Genomic DNA, 24,274 nt, shown 5'->3' with positions numbered 1-24,274 from the left:
CTCACCAACTCTTGGTATTGTCAGTCTTTTTAGTTTTAGTGATTCTGGAGGTTGTAGAGTGGTATTTTGTTGTTTTTTCTTTTTCCATTGTTAAAATTTTTATTTCGGACAATATCAAATACCCGAGAAGCGGTCAAGTGGTACAATGACCTCCCCCATGGTCCCGTCTGATTGCAGAGCTGCTTTCACATCTATAACTATTTCAGTACGTATCTCTGAAAAAGAAGGACTTAGCAAAATACCATTTTCATACCTAGAAAAAATTAACAGTAAATTCTTTAATATCATCACATATCTAGCTAATCTTCACATTTCAGGTTGTCCCGTGTCATAATATGTTTCTTTTATAGTATTAGTATGCAAATCAGGTTACAAATAAAGGTCTACGTCATAGATTGGTTGGGAAGTGTCTTCTATCTTTTAAATCTGTGTTTCCCTTATGTTTTTATTTTTACCTTTGGGCAAAATACAAACCAGATAGAGACTGAGGTCGTACTCAAGGGCCGACAGAAATGGGGTGACGAGCCCTGCGGGCACGTGCTAACTGGGGGGAAGGACAGGGAGAGCGTCATGAGAAAGGCCCTGCGGTAGGGTCGGACGGAGGAAGCGGGTCCCGGAGACTCGGACCCCAGTTCTGGGTCCACCCTGAAGAGGGACAGACTCTCTGCCTCACCGCTGGCGCTGACGGGTGCATCTGCGAAGCGGAGACAGAGTCCTTCCACGGCTGCTTCGGGGCTGACGGCCCTCCTGCTGTCTCCAGGCCCCAACCCTCTGGACCGGGTCGGGGGCTGCTTCTACGGGCGAAGAGCTGCTGCAGCTTTGATTCTTAGTTGATTGTGGTTGGTGTGGTCTGCCAGGTCTCCCCTAAGTTCGGGGGTGCCTTCTGTACCCACCTTCACCTGATCTGACCCAGGGATGCTTCCCTCCTCTCCTTTGAAGTGATGCCAGGCACAGTGACTTAGGATGGCTTTCTTGTTGAAGTTTTTAGAATCCTCTGAAAATAGATTTAATAGCTGTTAACTTACCTGTGGCATGGCTGTGGTTTCAGAGGAAGCCGTTTGTGTCTCTTGACCTGAACTTTGGGAATTGGAGTCTGTGTAGTAGTGTGTATGTGCTGTGTGTGTTTTCAGAGAAGCTGGGGTGGTGCTGTGCGTTTGTCTTCCTGTTTTAAGAAAAGCTTCAGTTAGTAATGATTATCATTGCTTTGTTAGGAAAACCCAGTTTCCTTTTTTTCTCAAGTTACTGTAAATGTTATTGAAGCATAACGTGCATACATACAGAAAGGAGCATAAATTGTAACTGTGTAGCTCGATGAGTTTTCATAAAGTCAACACACTCATGTAACCAGCACCCGGGTCAAGAAACAGACCTTCCTACAACTCCAGAAGCTCCTTATGCCCCCTCTAGCTACTCTTCTTGTCCCCCGGGCCAGCAGGCAGAGACATGCCTGTATCGACTTTGAGGGGAAAAAAACGTCTGATCCAGACAAGGCCTGGGTCTTCGTGCTGAGTTCGGGGGTGCCGCGGTGCAGGGGCTGTAGCATCCCGTGGTGCCCTCCTAAGAGATCGTGGGCCTTGTACAGAACTTGCAGGCACATCCGCAGGCAGATTTCTTGGGTGTCATCTGCCTGATGACACCCCCTCACCCCTGAGTGACTTCTTTGGCCCGTCCATTCACATGTGCCTGTGGGGCTGAGCCTTCAGCCTGGGTGTTGACAGTCTCGCGGGGGCCGCTCGGCGCTGCAGGACCCGGCAGGGGGAGGTGCAGGGTGCCACGTGGTGACCGGAGGGTGAGGGAGAAGGAAGGGTTGTGTCAGGGCAGCTCTGTAGAGCCGGCAAGTCTCTACCTGGAAGTCTGTGAGGCCAGAGGGAGGGAAGGATGCTTCCGGCAGCAAAAACATTGTACTTGAGGGCACTGAGGCCATCTTCTAAAAATTAATTAAACAACAAACGTTTACTGAACAGCTAATGTGGGTGATGTTTAGAACAAGGAGAGAGAAGTTTGCCTTCATTTACAGTATTCTAAGAACTGTAAATGCTTTATTATTGGGGGCGGTTTGCTTTGGAGATGAGTTGCGAAGAGTTGTAGAACGACCCGGTACAAGTCGTGAATGACAGCTGGGTGTTTCTTCTTGGGGTGTGCGGTGAGGAGCAGCCAGAGGCCCAGATGCCTGGCGGGGTGGCTGTCCCTTGCTCTCAGCACGGACCTCTCATTATTATCCTCTACCTTGCTCAGGCCTGACGGTGTCAGAAGGGGTGTGGTGAGTTACTCCCCTGGTTTTAAAAATTTCCTTCAAGAGTCAAAAATGCAGGAAACAAAGGCCCATGTAGTTGCTGCTCTAGTGGAGTAGGATGGTTTGGGTTCAGAGACAGGATTAGAGGCTTAAGCTAAATTTCACCCCCTTGGAGGGGTAGCAGACGTCTGAAACAATTTTGAGGAACGATGGCCTGTGTGTCTAGTTCTAGATGTGAACCTAGAAGGTCCCTTTGAGAAGGTGAAATAGAACAGTTCTCTGCGTTCTGAGCAGCTCCTCCATTACGTGTGTGTGGGCAGTGCTTCCCCACCCAGGGTTACGTACGGGTGAGGCTGACTTGTTGGTTCTTATAACGTGGAGGTCTTATGGCTAAGATGGCTGTTAAAAGAATGAGAGGGAGTCGCACTTCTCACCAGGGCTCGTTCACCTGCTGTCTGTCTCTTCCAGGGCTGCGGATAAAGGAGACCAAGGAGGTATACGAAGGCGAGGTCACGGAGCTCACCCCATGTGAGACGGAGAACCCCATGGGGGGCTACGGCAAGACCATCAGCCACGTGATCATAGGGCTCAAGACGGCCAAGGGGACCAAGCAGCTGAAAGTGAGTACCTGCTGGTGGGCCGTCGCTCCGCCCCAGGAGTGCCCCGCGCGGCGTGACCTGTCTGTGTACAGGGCCGACGGAGTCACGTGTGGGCCAGGGCTGGCACACGGGGGACTCAGGAAAGACGTGGCTCTTCTTCTCGCCTGTTTATTTATTTGTTCATTTATTTATTTTTGGTTCCGTTGGGTCGTTGCTGTGCGCGGGCTTTCTCTAGTTGCGGTGGGCAGGGGCTGCTCTGCATTGCGGTGCGTGGGCTTCTCATCGTGGTGGCTTCTCCTGTTGCGGAGCACGGGCTCTAGGCGTGCGGGCTTCAGTAGTTGCGGCACGCGGGCTTCAGTAGTTGTGGCTCACGGGCTCCAGAGCGCAGGCTCAGTAGTTGTGGTGCGTGGGCTTAGGTGCTCTGCTGCATGCAGGATCTTCCTGGATCAGGGCTGGAACCCGTGTCCCCTGCATTGGCAGGCGGATTCTTAACCACTGTGGCACCAGGGAAGCCCTGTTCTTTTCTTCTTGTTGCCGAGGGAGTCGTTATGTTAGGACCTGAGCTGTGCGGTGCCGTCCTGTGTCCCACACGGTGACCGTGTGTCACAGGCCTGGCACTGACCGCAGCTCCCGTGCTCGTGCTCGCAGGAGAAGCAGCACTGAGGGGTCTGGCAAGAGGTGCAGGGTGATGACACCGACTCCCCAGCGGCCCCGCACAGCGTCCTGGCCGCAGTCCCTTGTGTGTGTCGGGCCCTGTTAGCCCGAGGGGGCTTCTGCCGTCCCTTCTGCCCAGGCCAGGGTCCCGGAGGGAGTGTGGTGGGGGCGGTGGGGAGGCCCTGGGTGGCCCTCCCACTCCTGTCCTGTACGCGTTGAGGAGGCGGACAGCAGGGACGCCTGGTGGGGAGCATGGGTGTGGAGTCTCTGCTGCTCACTGCAGTGTGGCCTTCTGCAGGGACTTCGTCTCTGGGTGGTGGTTTCTTTATCTGTTACATGGGAATAATAATTGCCTATCTCACGGAGTTAGGCACCCAGTCACCTAAGAAGTGGTAGCTGTTGATGCTGTTGTGAGACGCGGCAGCCTGATTGTGGCTTTGCCTTATTAATAACAATGAACAACCTTTTCTTCACAGCTCTCACTTATTGTATGTGCCAGGCCCTGGGCCAAGTGCATCAACAAATCTCTGTGTGAGTGTGTGTGTGTGTGGGTGTGTGTGTGTGTGTGTGTGTGTGGGTGGGTGTGTAATTTCCCTCATTTTACAGATAAAAGAACTGAGGCTCAGGAGGAGGTTAAGCAGTCACCCTAGGATCGCACAGCTCGTCAGTGGCAGGGTGGGCTCCCTGAGTCCTAACCACCATGCTGTCTGCCCTCCAACTTGCTGTGTGACCTTTAGAAGTCAGTTGAGCTCTCTGGGCCTCCCTATCTGTAAACTGCGTTAGATTGACCATATCATTTCCCCATCTTTGCTCTCCTCTGCGGTTTTATTGCTCTTTGATTCTGTAAGGTGGTTTCTTGGTCACTGCTTTATGGAGATCATAAAAATGTCACTTCTTCAAAGGACCATTTTTCTTTATCCTAACAGCGTTTCCGTCTCAGGGGCTTGCCTCTGCAAATACCTCTCTTAAACCCCTCCCCCTTCATCTCTCCCATTCTGTAGTAATTAGATTTCTTAGTAGGGTCTGCCACCTTTCCAGTAATTACATCTTCAGTCACTTCATTTGGGAAATTAACTGATATAAAAATGCTGGAGGCAAAAAAAAAAAAAATAGGTGTACTATCTGATGTAGGATGTATAAAATAAGATACGCGGTTTACATTTTAGCTACCCATAAAGCTGTTTTGCACAGTTTCTTTAAGAAAATAACAAAAGGGTGAATGTTTTGCTTCCAAAATGAGTACTTCCCGCCACTTTGAGCATATGTACAAGCTGTTTGGATAGACAGAGTTCAAATACTTGGTGAATATTTAAGTGTGAAGGAGGAAGTACCACCATCTTTATGGAGAGCCTCCCTCACCCCAGCCCCCAGCCCTGCGGTAGGGGCCTGCCACCCCCGTCCTCATCCTCATGGCAGTGGTCCAGGAGCCGTCGGGCACATCCCACCAGGGAGACAGAGCCCTGGGTTCCCTCTGTGGTTACGCTTTGTAACAACTTCATTGAGATCGCATTTTTAGTAAAATCCACCCATTTTAAGTGTACGGCTCAAGGAATTTTAATCGGTTTACAGAGCCGTACAGCTATCATCACAATCCAATTTGAGAACATTTTCATTACCGCAAAAAGAAACCTCATGCCTCTTGCAATAGGTCCCCATCCCACCCCCAGGCCCTGGCAACTACTCATCGACTTTCTGTCTATATATTTGCCTTTTCTGAACATTTCATATAAACAGAATCATACAGTATGTGTTCTTTCATGTCTTGCTTTTTCTACTGAGTCCTGGTAAGTTTTTACTCTTTAATTTTGTTTGAGAGTTGAGAGTAATAGCTCCCCTTGAAATTTAACTGAGAGAAACATTTCTAAATACTGACTCTGTACAAAAGGTGCTGTCCCAGAATATTGATCACCTAGGGGGCCCTGAATCTGGATGATCTGGAGGAAGGCAACAGCTCCCAAATGTGCTCCTCGCCTTTTCTGGAGATGTAAACAGGTGGGCCCAAGGCAGCAAACGCTGGGATTTGAATCGACTGGCGTGGGAAAGATTCTGCTTTGGTTTTCTTTGAATTTTACACATCTGTGCTGTGATCACAACTGGGTGCTGTTATATAGATGAGGAGACTGAGGCTCAGAGAGCCTTGTCTAAAACCATAGGCCCGCAGAAGGGCAGCCATGGAGAGTAAGCAGGTTCTGTCCGTGCTTCCGGGCAGACACTTCCACCCCTGCCTGACGTGGGGAGGGCAAAGGGTTGAAGCAGGGAAAGCAATCTCAAAAGGGGCTGTTAGGGTCTCTGGTCCCGTGGACAGTATGGGCCCCACCTGGAAGCCGTCAGAGCCATGTTTGCCAGTTTGCAGCCTCTGGAGTAAAAGGAAGGAGGCGCTTAGGTCTCCTTTTGTGTCCCTCTCCTGCCTTCTCTTTGGGACACTCAGACCCCAGAGCCTGTCTCACCCATACACACACACACTCCCTCTCTCTCTCTCTCTCTTCCTGCATATTGTCATTAGCTACCTCGGCTCTCACGGAGGAAACTACCTACAGTGTATCAGAAATAAATACAACGTGGGTTACAGTTCTCTGGCTCACTTTGTTTTTTTTTTTTTTAAGCTGGACCCCAGCATTTTTGAAAGTTTGCAGAAAGAGCGAGTAGAAGCTGGAGATGTGATTTACATCGAAGCCAACAGTGGGGCCGTGAAGGTAATGCCATGTTGGAGACCCAGATGGCCGGGAAGTGGCTTTCTTTCTTCAGGGGGTCTGGGGTGTGTGGGAAGGGGCACTGTGTCTGCGGCGATGCTGATGGAAGGTCAGCAGTTGCCCCTTTATGTTTAGTCAAGTTTGCTTTCCCTTTATCTGCATTCTTTAACCTTCTCACGATTAAAACAGACAGTCTGTTAGGAAAATACTAAAACCTGTTTAGAGGGGGAGAATGGTGAGGAAGCGAAACAACTGTAGTCATTTTCAAATTGAAATGTGCAGGGTATTTAATCTTCCTTTTATCTCTTTGGTATTTTCTTCCCAAGATATATGCATGTGGAAAGGAATGCTGCATTAGTTGGCATTCTTTTTATATCTGATTTCCAGTGTCCTGTACAGAGTTCCTCACTGTTTAATGGATGAGCATAATACTTCATATCATACAATAAATCACCCACCTACAAAAGAGTCTGAACAGCCCCTCCGTCTCCAGTTAATCTACTGGATTTGCCTTTTATCGAGAATTGCATACAGTTAAGAGAAAGAGGGGGAAGATTCTGGGAGAGAGTATCGGGTGTTTTCAGCCGGGTTTTGGAACCCCGCGATGGGCAGATAGCTCCTTCTCTTGGCAGCAGGGAAGCAGAGGCCATGTTTGCAGTTTGTCAAGGCGGCTGTCAGGCCACAGTGGGACCTGAGACTTTTATCTCACCCTGTGCCGCTTGGGGACTTGGCAGTGGAGCTCGCCAGGCACTCAGGCTTCGCTCTCTCTGCAGAGGCAGGGCAGGTGTGATACCTACGCCACCGAATTTGACCTTGAAGCTGAAGAGTACGTCCCCTTACCCAAGGGGGACGTGCACAAGAAGAAGGAAATCATCCAGGACGTGACCTTGCATGACTTGGACGTGGCCAACGCACGGCCCCAGGTACTGCCCCCAGCGACCACCGGGAAGCTGGCTCTGCTGGCGGCCCTGCTGGCGCAGGAGCCTTCTGTGTGCTGGAGGCTCCGGGATGAACTCTCAGTCGTGCTGCTGCTCCTTAGGGCAGGCCGTCCTTTTCTGTCCGTAATGTTCAGCAGTTAACACGGACAAGAGCTGCGAGTGGCTCCTTTGTTGCAATTCAAACGCTCTAGTCACAGATGGCTTCCTGCGCATTGTTCCTTCTCCCAGCCCAGCCTCTGGCCCCCGAGCTGGCCAGCTTCGCCCTGGCTTCTCTCCAGCACTGGGCTCGGGCCTGGGCTGCTCTGGCTGTGAATGGCAGAGGGCAGGGCTGTTCTTTGAGCCCCTTGCAGGGTTTTAGGGAGCCTGGCACAGCTGTGGCTTCCCCTGCTTAGCACAGTCCCCAGCTTTATGGCTTTGAGCTGGAACTGTCCCTGCTCCTTATGCAAGTAGGACATGGATGCTTGTGTCCTGAGTCATAAAAAGTGGGGAAAGCACAGGATGATTTTAGGCCGTCTCTGGGAAATGTGCAATTCAGAGAACCCGACTCTTCCCCGCTGGTGGTCTTTGGGTTTGGTTTCCTCTTCGACCTAAAAGAGGCCACCTCTTCGACCTAAACAAGGGAATAGGCTTTCTGACCTGAAATTTGATCCATGGCTGTTGTCCCTTGGAGCCTTGGCAGAGAGATTGCTGAAGAATCTCCCCCCAGTCTGTGGAACGGAGGTCCCCAAGCCAGCCTGCTGGGAGCCGCTCGCCTGACGAGGCTCGCCGAAGTGGAGTCTGGGATTGTGTGGCTCCAACACTGTGGGCTCGGCTGACAGTCACTTCGGGTCTTCGGGTTTCTGTGATTTCGGGCCCTCTGATTTTGAGTTTGCTCCTCTGTGAAAAGGGCCTGATACTTCCTACCTGGCCCGGCGAGTATTCGGGAAACATTGGCTCCCTTTCACTGTTGAACATTCAGGGAGCGCCTGTGTCCCAGGGCCTGGAAACAGCAGGCGATCACGAAATGTTGACTGCTTGCTACGTGCACCGTGAGGGGCTGGCCGGTGGGTGCGGCGCTGGTGAGCCTGTGCGGGGTCGGCCAGCTGCAGGGACGGACCCTGGGCTCAGAGCAAGTCTGGTAGCCAGGCGTAATGAGAGGAGGCGGGGGACGCGGGTCCATGAGTCTGTCCCCAGGGGGCTGGAGCAGCAGGACAGTGTTGGGGTCAGGCGCCCCACGGAGGGGCTTCCCAGGAAACAGAATACGGTTCCTGACAGGTGGGCTCGAATTGAGTCCAAAAGAGCTGGATGCCCAGGGAATGGTTGGCAGCCCTGTGGGTTGAAGGCGTTCGGGACTGGGAAGAGACACGGCTGGCGTGGGAGGGGGGCAGGCCCCACAGGGCTTGGTCTTCCCACAGGGGCTTGTCGTTTGGTTCTGGCAGGCCGGGGGGAGCCTCTTAAAAACTCTTCTGTGCTGAGAAGCTGCTCAGGCTTCCAGAGCGGGTGCCCAGGGTCTCCACTTCTCAGGGCCCCTGTGGAGTTGACGAGCGGGCGTGGGGCAGTCGACGAGGGGCACTGGGGTTGGGGGGCGGCGATGAGGCATGTGCAGCTGCCTGAGGAAGCAGGACTGATTCTGAGTCTCCTCCTCCGCAGGGGGGACAAGACATCCTGTCCATGATGGGCCAGCTCATGAAGCCGAAGAAGACGGAGATCACAGGTGAGAGGAGAAGCGGAGCTGGGGGCCTGGGGTCTGCTGGGCCTGGTCCCCAGCCTGGCGAGTGCGTCGGGAGGCGCCGTCCCCCTCCACCCACAGTGTGTGGCTATCCTCGGGGTCCTTGCGCTCTTCCCGGAGACGGAGGCTGTCGCGGCTCACGTTGCTCCGGCAGCGCGTGGAGTCCCCGGGCGAGGCGGGAGTGTGGCTGCCCCTCGTGGGCCTGTAGTTTACCTGCTCCCCTTGCTAACTGGTGCGCCCCTCTTTTGTCTAGTTACCACCTATAGCTTTGTCACCTGACAATGTTAAACGTTCAAGCTCAGTGTTCTTTGAGGTTTCAGCCAGCGGCATGATCTGAGCCCTTTCTTTAGAGTCCCCTAGAGCAGGGTCCTTACCTTAACACGGCTTTGACCACCCCGCTTCATGGCTGTGGTGGAACGTGCTGGGTTTGTGGGCTGCTCCCTCCTGCTGATAGTACAGGCGCTGGTTTGGACAATGAGAACTGTGACCTTGGCCGGTTATTCAGCTTTTGAGAGGCTCTGTCCCTCTTAGAGCTCTGAGATGGTGCTTTTCCTCAGAACCTCATTCCTCACAGGTTTCCCTCTGGAGAGGATTCTGCACCAACCCATTCCTTCCTCGGGGCACTTGATTGAAAGTTAATTAAGGAAGCTTGGTCACACTGGGCCAAGAGAAAGGGTCATTCACTGGAGCGCAGCACAGGGAAATTTGTATATGAAAGCTCCCTTCTTCCTGGGTTGGGGGTGCAAGATAACAAGGCCTGGTGGGGAGTGTGACAGACGTGCCCGAATGTCTTAAAAGCCATTTACAAACTTAACAAAACACAACTTCAGGGGAGGCGGCCAATTTTGTGACTTTTAGGTCAAGTCAACCCTATTTTCAGATGAAACTGAAGCCTGGAGTGGGGCTGTAACCTGCTTGTGGGGTCACACAGCTAGCAGTCAAACCCAGCCCTGAACTTGGGCTTGGATTGAGTTAGGGTGGAAGAGAAGAGAAAGGCGACAGCCTCCGCACCTGGCATTGACCCTGCCTGTCCATCCTTGCCGACTCCTAGATAAACTCCGAGGGGAGATTAACAAGGTGGTGAACAAGTACATCGACCAGGGCGTGGCAGAGCTGGTTCCGGGGGTGCTGTTCGTTGATGAGGTCCACATGCTGGACATCGAGTGCTTCACCTACCTGCACCGGGCGCTGGAGTCTTCCATCGCCCCCATCGTCATCTTTGCGTCCAACCGAGGCAACTGTGTCATCAGGTACCATGAGGCTTTTCCACCTTCTGCGCGGGCTCATTTGTTCCTCCAGGATCACTTTCATCCCGTGGCATTGTGAGTCAGGATGAGGGTGAGGTGTGGTCGTGTTCGTTTCGAGGGAAGCAGAGTGGCTTCACTTCACTCCGTCACGGTCACCAGCGCAGCAGCCACCCTGTTTCTGCATATGAGGGCCTCGTCATGGTGACTGGGGTTCCACTGGGGTGTGTCCTGGTCATCCGGTTGGAGTGGGCAAAGGTGAGGTCAGATGGGCCAGTCCTTGGTGACATGGTCTGTGTTAACTTCCGACCTCCTCCGAGCTCCAGGAGGTGGGTGTCTTGCCTTCACTTTTCAGAGAGGAAACAGAATGACAACATGGTGTGTCCCTGGTCATAAAGATAGGATGAGAAGAACCCAGGCCTCTGACAGTGAAACCAGTCGTTTCTTTCTGGCCCAGACATTCTTGGAGCCACACTGGCATGTCCCCCCACCCAACCCCCTTAGGCCCACCTTCAAGAAGGGATCCCAGGGCTTCCCTGGTGGCGCAGTGGTTGAGAGTCCGCCTGCCCATGCAGGGGACACGGGTTCGTGCCCCGGTCCAGGAGGATCCCACGTGCCGCGGAGCGGCTGGGCCCGTGAGCCGTGGCCGCTGAGCCTGCGCGTCCGGAGCCTGTGCTCCGCAACGGGAGAGGCCACAACAGTGAGAGGCCCGCGTACCGCAAAAAAAAAAAAAAAAAAAAAAGAAGGTCTCCCAGAGGATTCGCCCCCTTTTCAGCCCTCAAGCCTCAGCACCAACGTGCCCAGTAGTTGGCTCACTGGTTTTCTGCACTCCCTTGAGGGTTGGGGCCTGGTCTCAGCAGTGCTGGGGCATGAGTGGGTGGTACAGAGCCCTCCTTAAGCCTGCAGCACAGTAGCGAGGGCAGCAGAACCCCGGAGGCCACGTGCTTCTGGCAGCAGGAGGGTGCAGGAATCTGGAAAGAGACCCCAAAGCTGTGAGGGTCTCAGCACAGAGCTGGAGCCAAAGCTAGTGGGGAGCCTGGACTGCTGGTTCACCTAGACCTGCCTTGGAGGAGCTTTGTCTCCGCTGAGCTTGTACAGAAGCCATGCTGCTGGCTGTGGGGCAGGCCCCCTGCTCAGGTGACCACTCTTGCTCAGAAAGAGGATTTGTGTGCACGACGCACGTGCCTGTGGCGGCAGCATCTTGCATCCCCTCTTTGAATCCCTGTAATGCCGTCTTGACAAGACCACCGCCTGTCATCATCCCAGGTGTCTTCTGCAGTCTTAAAGGGCAGGCAGCTTGTACCAGGTTCAGCCAGCTGGAGCCTGGCTACCTGGGCAGCATCTGGAAACTGGACGTGGCCTGGTGAGCTTGGTGTCCCTGCCGCACAGGCCCTGTCAGTTTTCTGGACTTCGCTTTGGTCAGGCCTGCCTGGCCTCAGTCTGACAGCTGGCGGGAAGGCTCAGCCTGGACGGATGGCGCCCCCTACCGAGGGAGCTGTGCTGATAGACAGCCCTCCCTCTCAGGCCCGGCAGATCCAGGCTGGCAGAGCCAGGCAGCTTAGGGCTGGACCAGGATCTCCTACGATCAGAGTCCTTCTCTCAGTCTCGTCCCATCTAGGGGGAAAAAAGTGCATAGAAAGGTGGCTTTGCTCTCAGCTCGCCCACTGGGGCCTGGGAAACTTGACGGCAAACTCACCCAGAGGGGTGTGAGTTCCAGAAACCATTTTTCACTAATATGTTGTCTGAAAGGAACTGTGTACCTAAGGTTCATAGCTTGGACAAATTTCCAAAGTCTTTGGTCTTTAATTCCTGAAAAATGCTTAGCAATCTTTAAGCAGAGTTTTTTTGTTTAAATTTTTACTTTTATGGACTCGAAACTATAAGAAAAAATTTTAACATTTTCTTATAAATTCTGTTCTTTTGTGTTTTTTCCTCTAATCTTTTCTTCTTTAGACTTTTTATATTATGTCTGAATTGAAGTTAATTTATCGTGAGTGTTAGAGAGTTGGGGATATTTTAAGATGGCAAGTTGAGGTCTTTTAAACATTTCCCAAGAGAATTCCTAAATAGGACCTAAAACAAGGAGAGACATACGGCTTAAATAGAAGTAAATAACTGAAAATTAAATGTAGTTTTTAAAGGTTATTTTGTTTGTTTAATATGAAGATTACAGATATACCAAATATCCTAAAATTTGAATCATGATAGAATTTCATCTTAATAATTCTTCGTTATTCGTTTTAGAAATATTTGTTGATGGAAAAGATTTGTTTTCTCTAATGGTATCTTAATATTTTATATTTGCTACTAGTCTTATTTTCCTTTTTGTTTGGAATGGTCTTAATTATTTTTAAATATTAGATTTAACAATTATTAATGAAGCATTTTATTCTTTTTTGAATTTTTTCATTGTGATAAAATGTATATAACATAGAGTTTGCCATTCTAATTATTTTTATGTGTTCGGTTCAGTGACACTAATTACCCTCACAGTGTAGTACGGCCACCACCACCACCATCTCCAGAGCTTTCTGTCACCTCAGACAGAAACTCTGTCCCCACTAACCAGTACGTTCCATATCCCTTCCCCCAGCCCCTGGGAATCTCAGGTGTACTCTGCTTATGTGAATTTTCCTTTTCTGCGTATTTCCTGTGGGAGGAATCATACAGTGTTTGCCCTTCTGTGACTGACTTCTTTCACTTAGCGTAACATCTTCAAGGTTCATCCTGTTGTAGCATGTGTCAGGACATATAAAATTCTTGCAGTAATAAATATACACTTACAGTTCAACTGACCAGATAGAGTTTCAACAGATAGATTTTCTTTTACTGAAGTTATATTTCTAGAATGTTTACTTAGTTTTGAAACTTACTGAAGGTTAACTGCAAATATCTGCCCTTGTTCTTTGACCGTAGACTGCAGGCTGGTCTCGCTGGGGAGGCCAGCCTCGGTGCTGACGGGCTCCTGAAGGCGGAGGCAGGCCCGGCTCAGCTCACTGAGCTTTTAGGCCCACGTGCCGCCAGGCTGGCCCGGACCTCATCACATCGGGAGCTGCCGCCCTGTGGCCCGGTGGGTTGGCTGGGTTCTTCTCCCGGACTGCTCTCCTCTGGTCTGGCTAAGGATTCAAGAAAATGACAGGCAAAGGACGTGACGGGACAGTTCCCAGAACGAAGTGAAGTAACAGGGAAAACATTCAAATGATTCATTAGTAATCAAGGAGATGCAAATTCAGACGATGTGTTATTATACCCTTCCTTTTTCTACACCTTTAAACAGCAAACTTTTTTTTTAATACTTTTTATATTTATTTGTTTTTATTTTTGGCTGCGTTGGGTCTTTGTTGCTGCGTGCGGGCTTTTTTCTAGTTGTGGAGAGAGGGGTTTATTCTTCGTTGAAGTGCGTGGGCTTCTCATTGCAGTGGCCTCTCTTGTCGCGGAGCACGGGCTCTAGGTGCACGGCTTCAGTAGTTGCAGCATGCGGGCTCAGTAGTTGTGGCTCGAGGTCTCTAGAGCGCAGGCTCAGTAGTTGCGGCGCACAGGCCCAGTTGCTCTGCGGCATGTGGGATCTTCCCGGACCAAGGATTGAACTCGTGTTCCCTGCATTGGTAGGCGGATTCTTAACCACTGCACCACCAGGAAGTCCCAGCAAACTATTTAAGAATTAGAATACTCAGTACTGGCTACAGTGCAATGGGATCAGCTCTCTCTCTCTCTCATGTAGCTGCGTAAATTAGGCTATTCGTTCGTTCATTCATTCGTTTGATTAAGGAGATACTCACAGTTGTGTCATGCTCTGTGAGAGTTGCTGAGGAAACGTTCATGGCTGTATGCATACAATTATTTATGAGAACACCATGAATAATAATAGCAACAAGTGGAAACTACCTAAATGCCCAGCAGTTTGGGTAAAGTAAAACACCGGATGGTCTATTAAGACTGCAGCAACATGGACAAAAGAAAAAAGAAAACAATCTACATACTTAGTGTAACTTATGAAAGTTTGGCAAATACCTATATGAATATTTTTAATGTGATTTTAGGTGGCTTTTCTTCTCCTCCCCAAATTTCCTGTGGCGTTGATATTTGCTAAAATAATGACGTTGTCTCTGACACCAGCCGAGTTAGTAGTCTGTCCTCTGCGGCCCTGCCTCTGACTCTCAGCGGGAGAACTGGCTGCCTGGTCATCATGAGGGCCTCAGCCGTGTTTCCAGTGCCCGGTTTCTGGCCTCAGAGAGGCCTGAGTGATGTGGCGCTTCTGGGCCTTTCAGGGGCACGGAGGACATCACCTCTCCTCACGGCATCCCCCTCGACCTTCTGGACCGGGTGATGATCATCCGGACCATGCTGTACACCCCGCAGGAGATGAAGCAGGTGAGCGCCGCCCCCCTTCTCCCCTCGACCGCTCCCAGTGTCCCTGATGCCTAGCGAGAAGGCCCCCCACCTGAACGGCGTGTGAGCCAACCGGACGTGGCCTGAAGTGTCACAGAACCTCAGCTGCCTGTGGCCTTGGCTGTTCTCTCTTCTACTCCATCCCTTCCTGTAAAGTTAGGAAAGGGACAGTGAGAAAATTGACTTGGTGACAGCCATTAGGGAGGCCACCAGCTCTAGGAAAGAGGCAGCAGAACACCATGTAGTGAGAGGCTGTAGCCCAGGCACTGGCCCGCCAGGATCCACACAGGCACCTCCGGCAGGCGCAGAACCCAAGTCCCAGTGGAGGCTCTAACCGGGCTGCTGCCGAGGCCGTGGAGATGGTAGTGAAACGGCATCACAAGTGTAGAGGGCGTGTGGAAGGGAGGGCACGAAGCTAAGCTCACAGGAGGAGGTGTCACGGTGCACGGGGAGCGTTCAGCTCAGCGCCCCACGTAGCGTGTGCTCAGCCCTGCATGAGCTGAGCCTGGCTCAGGCTCGGGAGCAGGGGGTGGCGGGGTGCGTGGGATTGGCCTCGTCAACCCCATGTGTGCCCCACAGGGCCTCGGCGCCCTTGAAAGCCCCAGAGGCCCCTTTCTGGTGCTTCCGGGCAGTCGTTTCCCCCCTTTGACGGCCGAGTCACCGAGTGGCGAGTCCAGGACGCAAAGCCAGGCTGTGCCCTGCCGAGCCCAGCCCTCTGCTCTGCCCCCCCTTGCCCCAGACGGCCTTGCTGAGGCATAGCTCTCTCACTGTGGGGTCAGCATGCGGCCGCAGCTGGGGCCGTGGAGTGGCCCAGGGCTGCACTGACGTCTCGGTGAGCTCTGCCGGACCCTCTCCTCGCCAGAGCACAGGCCGTCTTCGTTGGACATTGTACTGGGCCATTTGATCCCCCGTCACCTCGAGGTAGGGAGAAGTGTTTTCACGGGCGTTCTTAAGCAGGAGGACACTGAGCCTTAGGCTGGTTAACCCGGCCGAGCTCGTACAGCTCGCCCACGGCTAGGCGGTGGCAGGACTTGCGACTGGAATCCAGGCTGTCTGATCCTGAAGCCTGTGTTTTTGATCACTCTGCCGCCAGCCTCCTCCCCGCTAGAAATATCGCATCTGGGAGTGGAGTCCCTGTGGTAGCTGGTCAGCGGGCCTCTCCTTCTGGAGCTCAGAGGGCTGCTCCTGGGCCCTCGCCCACAGCTCCCCTGCCTGCCTGAGGCTCGGCTGGCCTGGCCCTGCTGGCATTTCGTGTTGACCGGCACCGTGCGTGCAGGTGGCGTGCGGAGCCAGAGACGTCCCTGCGCACCAGCACAGACAGGACACCATGTGGTTCTAGTTCATGGAAGCGGCTGGTGCCTTGTTTAGGGGGTGGCATTCACGGCCGGGGCCTTGTCACCAGAGGATGGCCTCTTGCTCTTGGGTGAGTGCTCGGTTCACCGGTGAGGAGCAGGAGCCAAAGCAGGGGAGAAACTGCTCCCTTCCTGCCCCGGCCTGCACCCCCACTGCTTCGTGGCCTCTGTTCGCCGGGAGACGCACTCCCTCGTCTCAAGGCTGTCGTGGGGACTGAGGCAGACAGTGACGGCAACTCGGGGGGGTTGCGGCCGTCACGACTGCCGTTCACAAACCCGGAGCGCGCTGTCCCAGCTCCCTGGCACTTGTGCTGTGTGCCCCGGAGTCTGGAGGCTCGGCCAGGGCGTCTCTTCTCGGGCTTTCTCTCGGGTTAGCAGAGGATAGACCGGCTGCAAGACGAGCACGGCTTTGTTCGTGCTGTTCAGGGGACAACCTCAGCATTTTTACTGGAGCCCGGGGTGAGTTTTTAAAAAAAACAGAGTAAATGTAACTTGTGTACTGTGCCGTCAGTGCCGACACCCTCATAAACTATCCCTGCAGGTTATTAAATGATTAAAGATCTAATTTATGAACTGTCCGTTTCTGAGCGGTCTGAAACAGGAGCTCCTGGGATTGCTGTGACCTGCTCTAGAGAGAATGAGAGCCCTCCAGTGTCAGTGTGGCTCGCTGAAGGCCAGACGCTCCGCGCTGGTGCTCTCCCCCAGACCAGGTTCCAGGACCCAGTGATTGCATCTCCCTAGAGTTTCCAAAGGCCCCCAGGGGACTCCTTGGCCATCCCAGCTGTCGGTGAGAAGCTTTCTGTTCGGCAGCACAGAGCTGCCCCGCTCGGACGGTCGTGGCCGCAGGGGAGTCCTGTGGCTGCGGTCTCCTGCTCGCTTCTTTCCCCGCCGTCCTTGTGCCCGTCCAGTAACCTCTCTGCTCAGCCGCAGCTCACCTCGGGCCCCAGACAGGGCACCCCTCACGCACATCCTAAGGTTCTTTTGACAGAGCTCACACCTGGCGGCCCGCTGGCTGAACGGATGTGGCCAGTGCAGTGTTTGTGACATGTTTAAACAAGTTGACAACATTCAGCAGTCAGGACATTTCATACAGAAATCTGAGTTCCGAGTCTCTTGACGAAATGAGAGCCTTTCCCGCCAGCACCCGGGCCTCAGTCCTGGCAGCGCTGGTTTGCAGCGGTGGGGCTGCCTCGCTTGGTACGCGCCGACCCGTCCACCTCGGCGCCCCGTCCACTCACTGCTGACGTCTGCGGAACCTGGTTCCTACCGAGCCGGGCCTTTCCCATCGACAGCGGCTGCCACGCTGGGTCCCCTTAGCCAGGGTCACCGGACACTAACCTCCGTACCCCTGCAGCTCCTGCCCTTGGCGTCTCTGAGTGAGAGTCGAACGCCCGTTTGAAGTGGCCGCCTCCTAAACCTCTGGTCCCTCTCCACTTGTGAGCCTTTAGCTGGGGACTCGGTCTTTCCCACTTCCACGCCTGTGTCCTGGGTGTGTTTTTATGGCTTTAATTTAAACAGGGGCTTCTTGATAACTTGTTTACGAAGCTGCCAAAGTGAAAAATTCCTGTATTCTAAGAGGCTCGAAGTCCTCGAGTTATCTCGGCTCACAACACACAACATCATTATCCCGCTACCCTTATCACTCAGTGCTGTGCGCCTGCAGGATCCCGGTGCCGCTTATGTTACCGTGTCCCCACGCCAGCCTGCTTCCCTCCGACTTTACCAGGATCTCAAACTGCACAAGCGTCAGCCTCTTCTTGACAGAGGAGATATCTCCCAGTGATGTTATGAGAGCTGGTAAATGTTTAAAAGTAACTTTTAAAATTTATTTAACCATTGCATTTGTCAAGCAAATAAGAAGTGTCTCTTCTTGCCTGAGTGCTTAGAGGTGGCACCCTCCTGCTCGGGAGGGTAGCTGCCGCCGAGGGAGCCAGGGCAGGCAGGGTGGGCGCAGGGGCAGCGCCGCCTTGGTGCACACCTCGGAGTACCAGCTGCCTTCCGGTCGGCACGGGGCTGTGCCCCCGACTTGGGCGAGGACAGCAGCGCCCGCGGGGTCGGCTCTGCCCCACTGGCCCCGCCTGGGGCGTCTGTGCTGTTAGGAGGTGGGACGAGAACCCTTGAGGTCGGTCACTGTTGATCACAGTGTTTCTCCTCCAAAAGATCATTAAAATCCGAGCCCAGACAGAGGGAATCAACATCAGTGAGGAGGCGCTGAACCACCTGGGGGAGATCGGTACCAAGACCACTCTGAGGTGAGCTGGCCGTGCCCGGACCCTGCGGGCGCCTTCCCAGGGCACAGGACCGTGCCTGCTCTTCCCGGGCGGTGGGTCTCCTCCCGCGGCAGGTGCAGCACAGCTAGACGGTGAGGTTGAGAAAGCTGAGTGACGGGTTAAGTCCCCTCGTCTCCCACTGGTGGAGAGCGTGCTCTGCCCGGTGGCCCCCTGCGTGAAGGAGACGGACGGACCCGGAGACCGGGTGCAGGGCGGGCAGCCCCTCTGCTCCGGCCCGTGCTCCGGCCTCTGCTGGGCGGGGGGAGCGCCGGCACAGGGGGCTCTCCTGACTGCTCACCAGCGGCCGGAAGCCGCCTCAGTGCCCTGACTGCTTATGAGTCGCGACTTCACAGTGCTCGGCCTGGCCCTGTTTCCCTTTGAGTCACTTCCTCGCTCCTAAGGTTGCAGCACAATGCGGGCTGTTTTGTTTGGGTGGAGAGGTGCTTTCAGAAACTCCTGGACTTTTTGCCTTTGGTTGGGGCCTTTGCTCTCACGGGGCTGTGTGTTCATTTCTCCACCACGTTCCCTGTCCCGAACTGGACCCTGGCCCTGCCTGCTCGCCGCTGTAGACATGCACGTTTGTGGTCCCTTCCCAGTAGCAGTGGAGCGCGTCCTGCTGGAGGGGAGGACCTCTAGGCAGTGACGGATTCAGAGAGTAGGCTTATACGTCATGGCGGTGACGTCTGGCCCCTCTCCGGTGAGGTTGTGACTCCAGATCTCTGAACGGTGGCAACCCTCCCCTTGTCTGCTGTGTCTGCAGCAGCCCGCACGAGCTTCTGCAGCTCCCTCAGTGCGCCTGCTGACTTGGGGACGGGGCTCCCGTCCGTGGCCCTTCTTCACACCTGCCTTGGCCCCGGCCGCCCTAGGTACGCGGTACAGCTGCTGACCCCGGCCAACCTGCTGGCCAAGATCAACGGGAAGGACGGCATTGAGAAGGAGCACGTTGAGGAGATCAGCGAGCTCTTCTATGACGCCAAGTCCTCGGCCAAAATCCTGGCCGACCAGCAGGACAAGTACATGAAGTGAGACGGCCGCGGTCTCCTGCGAGGAGACAGAGCGCGTAGGCCGGGTCCCCGTGCGGCCCGCGGGTAGGAGGCTCGGCCCCGGCTTGGGCGTCCCACGCGGGCCAGCGGCAGCGCTGCCAGCTAGTGTGGAAGAGCTTCTTTTTAGGTTATTGTGACTCACCCCGTGGTTGCTTTGAAGAAACCCTGCCTTACCTGGTGTGTTTTCTAATAAACCCTGATAGGTTATTTTGATGAGGTCTGTCTGCCTTTTAATTTTTTAAAAAGTAAACTTTGTGTTTTAGAGCAGCTGGAGATGCACAGAATTGCTGTGAAGGTGGTGCAGGGGTCCCTTGCTGTGGGCATCTTACAGCCACGTGGCGTGTTTGTCACGTGCGATGAGCCCGCAGCACACGTCCTTGTGCTCTGTGCACGTTTTCTCGGTGACCTGCTGTCCTCTCTCTGTCCCAGGATCCGTCCAGGGCCCGCGTCACATTCAGTCGTCATGTCTCTTGTGGTTTCCTGGCTGTGACAGTTGCTCAGACGTTCCTTGTCTTTGATGACCTTGACAGTTTTGAGGAGTTCTGGTCAGGTACTCTGTCCAATATCCCTCACTGGGGCTTGTTTGATGTTTTTCTCATAATTAAACTGGGAGGGAGGGTCGCTGGGAGGAAGAGCTCAGGCAAAGGGACATTCCCCTCACGTCCTGTCAGGTGCGGCCGCCGGTGGGACTCACGGCTGTTGTGTTGACCTTGGTCACCCGGCTGAGGGTGTGCTGTTGGGTTTCTCCACCCCCCTTTCCTCACTGTCCTTCTTGGGAGGCGTCTCTAAGCACAGCCCTCACAGAGGGGAGGGGTGCTTGCTTCACCTCCGGGAGGGCCAGGCCGCCCGTTCGCCCCGTTTGCTCACTGATGCAGTCATTTCTCTCCGGATGGACTCACGGCTGTTTACTATGTACTTCGGGTTGTAACCCAACGTGACGTTCTTTTGTTGCTCACATGGTTCCGGCTTTGCCCGTCGCGGTCGCTGTCGGCCGGCCCCTCACCGCGCCTCGGGGCAGGGGCGGCGGAGCGCCCGGCAGACGCCGCAGCGCGCCGTGTGCCCGGCCGGTCCCTGCCTCCGGCTCAGTGCTGCTCCTGTGAGTCGGCGGCGGCGCCACACGGGCGGGGTCTCCGCGCTGCCGCTGTGCGTGGGAGAGGGGACCACACAAGGTGGCCGCCTTGACGCGATCGCCACCTTAATGCACGTCGGCCAGCGCCGCTGTTCCCCACGTGGTGACAGTCACCTGAGCGTGTGCAGGAGGCCGGGCGGGAGGGCTGAGGCCTGGGGATCCATCCAGCCCTTGCGGGGCCCCAAGCGAACTCGTGCTGCCAAAATGGATCTTCTGTGGGCTCCGACCCTGAGGGAGATCCCAGCGTGGGGGTCTTGGGGGGGCGTGTGAGGCAACCAGGCCCAGGGGTGGGGGTGGGACGTTTCCTGAGGCCAGGGCTGTGCGCTCAGGCCTGACCTGGCTACCCGTCTCCTCCGAGGCTGCACCCGTGTCTCTGGTCTCCCAACTTCAGCCACACGGGAACAGAGGAAGAGTGACACCTGAGATGCGGCGAGAGCCTGCTGCGCGCCAGGGCCTGTGTGATGCTGTGCATCTCCTGCCGCCTTCTCTCAGTAGCCCCAGGGATTGCTCCTCGTTAAGTCTCTTGCCCAGCTGGTCAGGCTGAATCGGCCGGTTGGCGTCTGTGCTCCTAAACCCTGTGGCTGACCTGCCTTGCTCAGTGTGCCGAGTTGTTGGAGGGGCCTTCGAGCCCTGGCCTCTGTGCCAGGCAGCTGAGGCAGGCAGGGCTGGTGTGAGGAAAGTGGTTCCCTAAAGGACAGAAGCGGGCTGGACCCCCTCCTCCAGCCCAGCTTGGGCGGACATCTTCCCAGCCGCACGGGGGCCGGGCCGTCCAGAGCAGTCCCGGGGAGGACGGCCGTGTGCGGTCGTGGCCCCTGTTCCTGCTCCTCAGCTCTCCCGGCCTCGGTGGTGCCCAGAGAGATGGCCTCCTCGTTCCTCTGTGCTCCACAGTGAGGGAGATGGTTCTGGACAGGTAGGAAGGTTGGGTTATTTTAATCCCTCCTGTTTTTTCCAGCAAAGCCTGTGATTATTACATTAATCTTCCAGGCGAAGTTTTTACGACCGATCCCTCGCTGACTATGAGAAGTTTCTCCATCCATTACCAAGGGGGAAACAGACCCTGGTGGGGAGGAAAATATTTGTTATATCTTATCAGGCTGACACACAAGCTACCGACAATTACAGCAGCCCCATTTTTTGCACTATTTCAGCTCCGTCGTGAAGAATTGTAATATTAACGTGAGGCGGGGTGGGGGCTGGTTGTAGGAAGTGGCTGTTTTTCCAAGCTCTGGGCCCAGGCTCTCTTGGGTGCCTCCCAGCAAGCCAGTTGGGTGGCCGAGGAGGAGTGTTTACACGAATCCCAGCTCCCTGTTCCTGTGGGTCCCTGGCCCTCTCTGGGGAGCCACCTTGGCCCCTCCTTCATTTTCTCAGCCCCGGTGTCTTTCCACCACCACACCTCTTAGGTTACACCCCCTAGATTGGTTCTTAGAATATTTCGGTTTTTAGGATTAAACAGATGCTGGTGACTTCTTGGTTAGCAAACCTTTCTCAACCATTTTTCTAATGAAATGGAGCCGCACGGTGGCGGGGGGGCACTCCCTGTTGGCCTCCATGTCTCCGACCCCAGCAGGCCTCTGCCAGGAAAGCAGCAGATGCTTGGCGCCCAACCCAGCATCTGGACCAGCCTGCGCAGCCCCTGCCCTGGAGGGGTTCCAGGCAGAGGCGGCAGGTGGGAGAGGGGAGCAAAGGGGTGCAGGGGGCATGGCAGGCAGGGGTGCGGTTTGGGTCGTTTGGCCCTGGATCCCTTTGGTCCTAGAGCTTTGGTTTCCTCCTCTGTAAGATGGGGGCAGTCGTATCGCATAGATCAGTGTGCAGACTTGGTGGGGGGACATGTGGCTGCATCAGGCGCTCGAGATACTATAATTCAGAGAAGAGTTCCCAATCCCTGTCCCTCTCGGAAGAAGAGAAGGTCACACTTTATCCAACAGAAGCCAGAAGCCGTTAGGCTCTCTGCCCTTCCCGATCCCAGACAGCAGGCCCCCGGAAAGGCCTGGAGGTCCCCTGTGGCTGGACGCTTCTGTCAGGCCCAGCAGGATAAGCCCCAGCTCAGGGCCCACAGGCTCTGGAGCAGAGGGGAGAGAACGGGCAGAGGCGTGGGCTTTTGCCTCCGTGTCCACCACTTCCACGAATGATGTGCTGGCCCTCCCTGGGCCCCTGGCCCCCCATCCCCAGTGAGGCCCAGGCAGGGCGGGGCAACCAGAGGGGAGGAGTGGCTGCCCGCCTTGGCCCAGCCCAGCCCAGCCCAGCCCTCCCTCTGGTGTCTGGGAACGGGCCCACTGAGAGGTAGAACGGGGTCCACCCATTCAGTCATCGTCTTGCCTCCTCCATTTATTGGGGATAGCAGGCCCCGGGGACAGGGTGCCGGGGCGCGGGGAGGGCGGCCGCGGGGCTGGCTGTCGCCGGCTGGTCCTGTCGCCCTGGCCGTCACTCGCGGCAGGCGCAGTGATTAATGGCCGGGCCGCGCTGCCCGGGCCGCCGTCAGCGCGCGTCTGCGGCGATGGATTCGCTGTCAGGCTCCCGGCCCGCGCTGACCCCGGCCCGGCCGGCGCGATCAATGGGCGGCGCGCACGGCGGCTGGGCCGGCGCGATAAGATGCGCCGATGGGCGCCCGCCGGCTGCCCGCTCGACACAGCCGTCGCCTAGTGATTAATGGGGATGCTGCGGTGCGGGGGTGCGCGCATGCGCGCGCGGCCCCGCACGAGGGTTGGGCTGGGGGACAGCTGTGAGACCTCCGCCCCGCGGGCCGCCAGCCTCGCCCACGGCCCGGCGTCTCTGAAAACCCCGGGTCTGGCCGGGTCGCCCGCACGCTCCCCCCGGCTCCGTAGAGGCTCCGGACAGCTGCCGGCAGGCCGCAGGGAAGCAGTGTGAGCCGGTGCTTCGGGGGCGGACTGGAGGGCTTCCCCGAGGAGGTGACGGGGGCGAACAGCAGCTGGGGTCGCGCCAGGCCCTCCTCCCCCTTTCCGGGGTCTCCGCAGCCTCCCCGCCGCGCGCCGCCCGCCACTGCGAGGCCACAGCGCCCACACGCGGCGCCCGCGCAAAGCGCCGCCCGCCCCGCCCCTCCTCAAGGGGTGTGGGCAAGCCTGGCCGGCAGGTTGGAGCCCAGGGGCCCAGCGATGGAGGCTGAGGCCAGGACCGCCGGGCAGGGAGGGAGTGTGTGTCCGAACAAACACGTGGAAGAGCAGTCAGGGAAAGCTTACTGAGCTCGGCGTTTAATTAATAAATAAATAAATAAATAAATAAATAATATAAATACATATATATGAACATGGATCAAAATGTAAAAAGTGCAAAGCGGTGTAGGTGAACAGTCTCCTTCTCCCCCTGCCATCAGCCACCCTATGCTTGCTTCCCAGCATTTATTAGGAAAAATTTCAAAGATAAGGAAAGTTGCAGGGCTCTGGAGCAGAGAGGAGAGAATGGGCAGAGGCCCGGGCTTTACTACGTATCCACGACTTAGCACTACGCCGAGTGAAACAAATCAGACACAGAAAGACAGATACCTATGATCCCACGTATATGTGGAATCTAAAAAACAGAACAAAAAAAACCAAGCTCGCAGATACAGGGACAGATCGGTAGTTGCCAGAGGCAGGAGGGAGGGGCTGGGTGAAATGGGTGAAGGGGTCACATGGGTGAAGGTACAAACTTGCAGTTATAAAATAAATAAGTCCTGGGGACGTAATGTAGAGCATGGTGATGAGAGTGAATAACACTGTATTGCATATTTGAAAGTTGCTGAGAGAGGTCTTAAAAGGTTTTCCTCACAAGGGGAACAACTGTGTAACTAACTGTGCGTGGTGTTGGATGTTAGTTAACTAGACTTACCGTGGTGATCATTATGCAGTATATACAAATGTTGAATCATGTTGTACACCTGAAACGAATATAATGTATGTCAATTATATCGCAGTTTTAAAAAGGAAAAAAAAGTTGCAGGAACCTGTGAATGCCTGTATCCCTGTATCACCTGCGTGCTCTCCATCTTCCCTCCATCCTTCAGTCCATCTTTATCCTGTCTTAAGCATTTC

The 24,274-nt window shown here is 54.9% G+C and overlaps 1 protein-coding gene across 2 annotated transcripts in view; it reads left to right on the top strand.

The window, feature by feature from the left end:
* RUVBL1 (RuvB like AAA ATPase 1) overlaps positions 1–19,333 on the top strand; it is a 35,175-nt gene extending 15,842 nt beyond the window's left edge. For both annotated transcript variants that reach the window (XM_059076049.2, XM_067043319.1), the window contains 8 exons: positions 2,702–2,853; positions 6,090–6,179; positions 6,950–7,099; positions 8,744–8,807; positions 9,874–10,072; positions 14,335–14,437; positions 17,968–18,059; positions 18,944–19,333. In XM_059076049.2, coding sequence (XP_058932032.1) covers positions 2,702–2,853; positions 6,090–6,179; positions 6,950–7,099; positions 8,744–8,807; positions 9,874–10,072; positions 14,335–14,437; positions 17,968–18,059; positions 18,944–19,103 — 1,010 coding nt within the window. In that variant the 3' untranslated portion in view covers positions 19,104–19,333. The remainder of the gene's footprint in view (positions 1–2,701; positions 2,854–6,089; positions 6,180–6,949; positions 7,100–8,743; positions 8,808–9,873; positions 10,073–14,334; positions 14,438–17,967; positions 18,060–18,943) is intronic.
* Positions 19,334–24,274: the final 4,941 nt, after the last annotated feature.

This window comes from Kogia breviceps, chromosome 10 (assembly GCF_026419965.1).
Source record: "Kogia breviceps isolate mKogBre1 chromosome 10, mKogBre1 haplotype 1, whole genome shotgun sequence".
Classification (NCBI taxonomy): Eukaryota; Metazoa; Chordata; class Mammalia; order Artiodactyla; family Physeteridae; genus Kogia; species Kogia breviceps.
This window is presented reverse-complemented; position numbering and strand designations above follow the sequence as displayed.